General features: G+C 36.8%; 1 protein-coding gene across 1 annotated transcript; it reads left to right on the top strand.

Annotated features, from left to right (window-relative positions):
* The first annotated feature begins 207 nt into the window (after positions 1-207).
* On the top strand, positions 208-5613 carry SUMO1 (small ubiquitin-like modifier 1). Its single transcript, XM_010295933.1, has 4 exons — positions 208-297; positions 1542-1619; positions 3694-3765; positions 4724-5613. The coding sequence occupies exons 1-4, from the start codon at positions 208-210 to the stop codon at positions 4790-4792; spliced, it is 309 nt and encodes a 102-aa protein (XP_010294235.1). The 3' UTR covers positions 4793-5613.
* Positions 5614-6790: the final 1177 nt, after the last annotated feature.

Raw genomic sequence — 6790 nt, forward strand, 5'->3', positions numbered from 1 at the left:
CATCTCTTATGTGCTGCAGTTTTCCTCTTCCATCATTAATTCAACTTTTCACAGGCAGACAGCCTTTCATAATACTATGTTGCTATTATTTTCACACACAGAATGGAATAAGGCACCTTGGATAGTCTGATTTCATGTTATAAGGAGGATGACAGCTGTTATACTGTCCAATGAAAATAACGGTGTTGAACTGATCATATTTTTTTAATGTTTTTCTTGCAGGAAGCAAAACCTTCAGCTGAGGACTTAGGAGATAAGAAAGAAGGGGAATACATTAAACTCAAAGTCATTGGGCAGGTGAGTTTTTACATAATTACTGGTTGATGTTTGGTGGAGGTGTGAGTTTTTGTATTGTAGAAATGAACAACGAAAGCTGATAACTCTCAGTCCTTCAGTGGATCCTCCCCTGCCATAAACTAACTACCAGTTGCCAGTAATGTGTGTTACTGTATGCTCTGGTGTTTGGTTTTTTCCCCCCAAAAAAGCTTTAGTCATTTATCCTTATGACTCAGGATTTGGTCAGTGTGATCCCCATCCTACAACTAGGGGGCCTGATGCATTGAGGGATTAGTTTATCCAAGGATATGAATGAAATATGTGGCAAAATTGATTAATCTAGGTCTTCCGAGTTCATGTAGTACACTAAGCACAAGATCAACTTTCTTGGACAGGGATAGGAAGAGGATTATGTTGTCTGGCATGTTGGTAGATGTGAATGGTGGATCGTAAGTCTGAATTCAAGTGTGTTGGAATGTGAATGTCGAGTTCCTTGAACAGAAGTCCTTCTGTGCAAAAAATCCCTAGCTCATATGACTTAACTCAGTATTGTTTGTTGGAGTATTAGTACGATTGCTGTGCTGTTGTCTGGAGACGGATGACTTGAAGTAGGACTACCACAAACTAGCTTACCTTTTACTGGTGTTGGCAACAAGGAGAATGCATTCAAAAGCTAAATGCAACCCACATGCTTTTTTGCACAGAACCTCTTGCAGTTTGTTTTATCTAGACATTTTGACAGTTGTAGTTACGGATGGTAGGAAGGACAATAGAATAATGAGATCTACGGTTTCTCCTTAGGATAGTGTTATGTTGCCAAGTCTGCCTATACCCTAACTTCTAGACAATTACTCTAATTAAACAAGGTTTCATATATATTTTGAAATGCAAGCTTTAACTTGTCTCTTTTGGAATCTTAGAGCAGAAGTCCCCCTGCATATGTATGTTTGTATTTCATAAGTATGGGTAAAGATGGAAGCACAGACTGAACCATGTATGGTTTTAGTACTTTTAAATACAAAACTTCCATAGTGAGCCTAAGGCTATACTTTACCATCTGTTTTAAAATAAAGCTTCCTGTGGAAGGGCATGATGAATTTAAGTGACTGATAAATCATCCAGGAGGTTCATGTCATGGTGCATCAAGACAGGCTTGGTGGTAGTTAAACCGCATTCCATGTTAGTTTTACCCAAGTTTTTCTTAAAATTAGCATAAATAAAGTAGTTACTACAAAGAGAGTAACTTTTTTCTTTTCTGTTCTTAGGACAGCAGTGAAATTCACTTCAAGGTGAAAATGACAACACACCTCAAGAAACTCAAAGAATCATACTGTCAAAGACAGGTTTGTGAAACTGTGACACTATCTTGAAAAAAAGAAGATTAAAAAGCCAAACACTTTAGCTTTACTTTTCTCACTGTTTTTTCAAATAAAGACATTTATTGAGGCAGTCAAGCTTTTGTGTAGTTACCAGCAGGATGGGTATCTGACAGTACAAATATAATGGTTCTTCTCATTTCTTTTGACAAGTAAAGATATTTCTATTTAAGACGGTTGTGAATTTTGTAATAAGTTAAAAGTTACTGTTTGAAAATAAATAGTGGCTGCTCAGGAGACATAGAATTTACATTTTAAAATGCCCAGTCACACATATATAGTTACTGTAAAATCTCCTGTCTCCAAGTGACATTCCCTTAAAGCTGTAGAATACTGCAGCTTAGGATGAGAGCAACCTTAGGCATTGTTACAGCCATTAATATGGTAATTGATTAAGAATAGCTATTATGCCCTTAGTTAAAGAAATCTCAACGTTAATTGTGGATGTAGGTAAATAGTAACTACAGTAACAGAAGAAAAAAAATCTTCACTTCCAGATTCTGTGGCAGGTATTGTGGATTCACTGCTGCTATTTCCAGAAGGCCTGGCCTAGCTTACCCCCAGCTTTGGGGATAAACTTTGGGGATAGATGCCTTGTGTGGCCTTTTCTTGAGTAACTGTTGGAGTTCACTTCAGGAGCTAAAATCATAAGAAGTAATACTTTGGGTTTTTTCTTAATACCTTGAGACGAGTAGAACTTGTGTTCTTCACAAACAAAGTGTTCTTCTGTTCTTTTTTGCTATCTTTCTGGAGTAGGAAGAAAGAAAAGATCAAACAGATATGTTTGTAGCCAAATACAAATGATTAAAATTGTGATTCATCTGAAAAAAACTTGAAATTTTTAAAATAAGGTCTTGGGAATAATTTGTGCAGCAGTCTTACTGACTGATGAAAATGTATGTGTGTGAAATTATTTTTTTTTTTTTTAAGAAATAAATAATTATTTGAATGAACACAGCTATATCTGTCTCCTGGGCTGAATTCTGGAGAGTGTGTGGTTTCCTTCAACAGTAGTCAATTCGCTTTTTTGTGTCAAGTAGCCTTTCTCTGGCAAAGGGACCATGAATACTTCTTCCAAGTTGACCAGGGGGATTGTTGGAACAGTGTGAAGAGCTGTTCTTTCCTGTTGCAAGCAATAGTTCTAAGATTTAATTGATGTGTAAAGCAGGTCATATTTCACTCGCATTTGTTTTGCTTATAACTTGAAAGGGAAGAAAAAAAAAGAGGTGTTTGCCTCATCTGTTGAGGTGAAGTAAGATATTCTGCCATAACACGGGCACACTGTACAATAGACATATTGCAACTTAACTTTATTTACCATTGGGATGCTCCTTTCTCCTTATTTTGAATAGTGTTCCTTCCTTGACACCTCAGCTATGAGCTGAGCTTTTGCAGAACTGATAACAGTAAAGATTGCTCTTCCTTCTTATGGTGATGTAAGATTGGGAAAGCTAGGCTAGCAGTTCCTGAAGTAAACATCGTGTTCCTCCTGTTGTCTTAGGATCTTTAATAAGACCGATACGCAGTTCAGAAAGAGACAGGACCTTCATGTGTAATGTTGTCTTGGAAGGGAAGGTGTAGTCAGTACTTAAAAAAACAAACAAACAAAAAAAACCCCAAAAAAAACCCCCAAAAAAACAAAAAAAAAAAAACCCCAAAAAACCCAAAACAAACAAACAAAAAAAAAAAAAAAAAAACCAACCCAAAAAAAAAAAAAAACCAAAAAAACCAAAACTAAAAAAAAAAAACCAACCAAAAACAAAAAAAAAACCACCAAAACCAAACCTAAGGAAAATTTCAAGTAGAGCTAGAACTCCAATGAGACTTTGGAATAAACATGCATTTCAGCACTATCATGCTCCTGGAGTCACTTCTTTTTAGTCTACATGGTTGCAACAGAATAGCTGAGCTCCCTGTGTAATAGGAACTAACACTTTCTTTTTTGACTTTCACATGTGTGTTTATTAAAAATATTTTTCTTGTAAATCCATACAAGTTTCAGTAAGTTGTTTTTTTCTTGTACATCTGTTTCTTTTTTCAGGGTGTTCCAATGAATTCACTCAGGTTCCTCTTCGAGGGTCAGAGAATTACTGATAATCATACCCCCAAGGAGGTGAGTTTCTTTCTAGAAGAAGTGTTACATAGTTCACTCTAGAAACTAAATACCAAACTGGTTAGTTTCTCTGTTCTGCTAGACTGTTAACCAGAATGAAGCTGTTCCTTTAAATATAGCCAACTCTTTGGACTATATTTAGTCATATATAGTCTGACTGTATTTGTCTAACTAGAATCTTTAATAAGGCTGTTAATTCAGTTCAGAAAGACTGCTTGGACCTTCATGTGTAATGTTGCCTCAGAAGGGAGGGTGTAGTCACTGCTTACCAGAGAGAAGAAAAACTAAGGGAACTTCACAGTTGTTGAGCTAGAACTTCAGTGTGACTTTGGAATAAATATGTATTTAGTTCACATTTATTAGATGAAAGTGTAAATAAACAGAAAACAGGTTACTTCTGCTGTCCAGTGACTTCCACCAATTGTTATGAGAAAGCAGGAAGAAACACTGTTATAATAATGGCCTTCTGAAAAGTCACATGAACTTGTGTACTGTGAAATTGAACAAGTTACCCTCTTTGAGTTGCAAACAGGCTTTGAGTTGCAACATGTAGGTCTTACCTGTATTGTGAGCTAGTAGTGAGCTGCATAAAATTCTCGTGGCTGTACAGCTGGTGCATTCGCTATGATGTTGGTTATGTTCTGTGCATCTGTTGCCCAAGAAGGGATTTAGAGACAGGTAAAGCTAGCAACTTCCAGGTTGATGCGTACTGCTCCACAAGCGGTTTTAGACTTCACTGGTAAGGCTTTTGCTTTGACTGAGATGTATAAGACTGAAGGAAAAGGACTGAAAAACATGACTGTTGCCTAGTGAGATGGTGACTGAAATTTTTTTCACCCCTTTGATGAATTATGATGGGACAGTGGGACAAACCATTGTATAACTTGTGTAGGACCTGCTCTGAATGCAGTACACCAGATTTATAACAATTATATGCTGTTTTTCTCTGTTCTCACAGCTGGGGATGGAGGAGGAAGATGTGATTGAAGTTTATCAGGAACAGACGGGGGGTCACTCAACAGTTTAGATCCTTCTGTTTGCTTTCTTCCCCTTTAATCCTTTTTTATTTTTAAATAATAGTTTTTGTAATGTGGTGTTCAACACTGAATTGAAACTGGCACCCCATCTCTGGGAATTTATTTTCAAGCGTCTGGTATTTTGAATTCTCGTGCTCATTATACACTATTGTTTCTGTTTTCATTGTGCTGAACTTTTGTGATCCAGCTGCAGCCTTGCTCCCTTCTTCCCTTCTGCCCTCCCCTCTAGAAATACACGTACACACATGCATTTGTATGTTCGATAGGTTCGTGCATTTCAGGCACGAAGGCTGTAAGATCTGCCAGGTGGGCGAGTGTTCTTAATGACTTCCATATCTGCCCTGAAGTTTTGATGTGTGACTGTTTCACTCCTGGACTATAACTTTCAGTGCGAGATGAAGTTTTTCAGAGAACTAAACTGTGGAGAAATTGTGTATCCATAACTCAGAGCTATTTTGCTTAAATTGTGCTGATGGCCCAACGAAGAAGATTACCAAGTTGGAAACGGAAAAGCTAGAACTGTTGTCATCTGTACCTTGCTCCAGAGATGGCTTTGCTGAAGACATAAAATTGAAAACCCTAATGATTCTTAAATCTTGCCAGAAGAGCCCAGAAGCATTTTAACTTCATATAGGATTAGTACACGCAGGTATTCATGCAAGAATGTTCACAGCAGACAACTGGTGTTACTTTAACACTCTTGTTTGTACCTTTTGGCCTGGGACGTGGGTTTTGAATGGACATTGTCTGTACCAGCTTCATTTAAAATAAACAAGAAAAACAATTTTATAAACAACTTGCATTTTCTTTTCAAATGATGCTTGGAAATGAGCAAAACCATAAAAAGTTATAATTAGGGCATGCTTTTCCAGTAACTATGAGTTGAAGCCAGAAAAAAAATGTGCTCTGTAAATATACCTCATTAAAAAAAAAAAAAACTTTTTTCTACTTGCCCTAGTAAAATACTTGATCTGCTTGATTTGCAGGTGACTATTTGAGACTACTAGTGGTTTCTTTGCTTGTTAGAGAATATTAACAGTTACATACAGATTCACTTCATGCACAAAAGGTAAACTGAAAATGCAACTTTGAAGGAAATTGAAGATGGTTTCTACTGTCTACATTTCAAATGATCGTGGTACCATTAAATAATCTCTTTATGATGGATGACATGGAAGTGTCATGGTAGTTCATCAGGCATCATTATGAAGGTCCATTTCATGTTCTAGCTAGTTGCAGGTTCTAAATGGTCAGTCTGAGAACATGTTACTGGATATGAAAGCTCAGATGGGAGGATATGGGCAGGATAGTGTGGAGGGAATGTTTCTGCATTGTTCCTGCTTTAGCCTTTCTGCAGATAAATAGGACTTGTTTCTGATTTGGTTTGGTAAATCAAGTTTGCTATGAATGCCAACATCATTTAAAGACACATTTTAGTGCCGGCATACTTGGAAGAAATTGCAGATTTTGAATTACTAGTTTTTATGGCGCTTGCTGTAAAGCTACAAATGCATTTTCTTTCATGCTTATGGTTGTCCTGTTTCTGGTTTAGTAATACTTCTGTACACGTAGTTGCACTACACAATTTTTTAAAGATTAAAAGTTTTGTTTTACAAAATGTCACAATATGGGGTTTTCTTGATGTATTCCATGTAATTCAATTCATAGGGGAATAAGAATTGCTGCTGTGATGTAGAACAACATGGCTTCTTTGCACTTGTCCAAGGTTGCTTTTTTAGAATACTAAATATATGTGCTTCAGAATACCAGAAATATGTGATTATTATCAGATCATATTCTAATTTAAATTTTTATAATGTTTTTGTTAGTAGACAAATTCCCATTATCACTCTTCTGCAAATTGGGAACTGAGGTGCAGGGAATGATAGTTTACTTGGGTCACTCTGAAAGTGGAGCGCAGAACAGAACCCAGATCCCCTGGGTTTGATGCTAGTACTCTAGTTGCTGCACCAACTTGCTTTGCTTCT

The sequence above is a fragment of the Phaethon lepturus genome, unplaced genomic scaffold (assembly GCF_000687285.1).
Source record: "Phaethon lepturus isolate BGI_N335 unplaced genomic scaffold, ASM68728v1 scaffold27051, whole genome shotgun sequence".
Lineage (NCBI taxonomy): Eukaryota > Metazoa > Chordata > Aves > Phaethontiformes > Phaethontidae > Phaethon > Phaethon lepturus.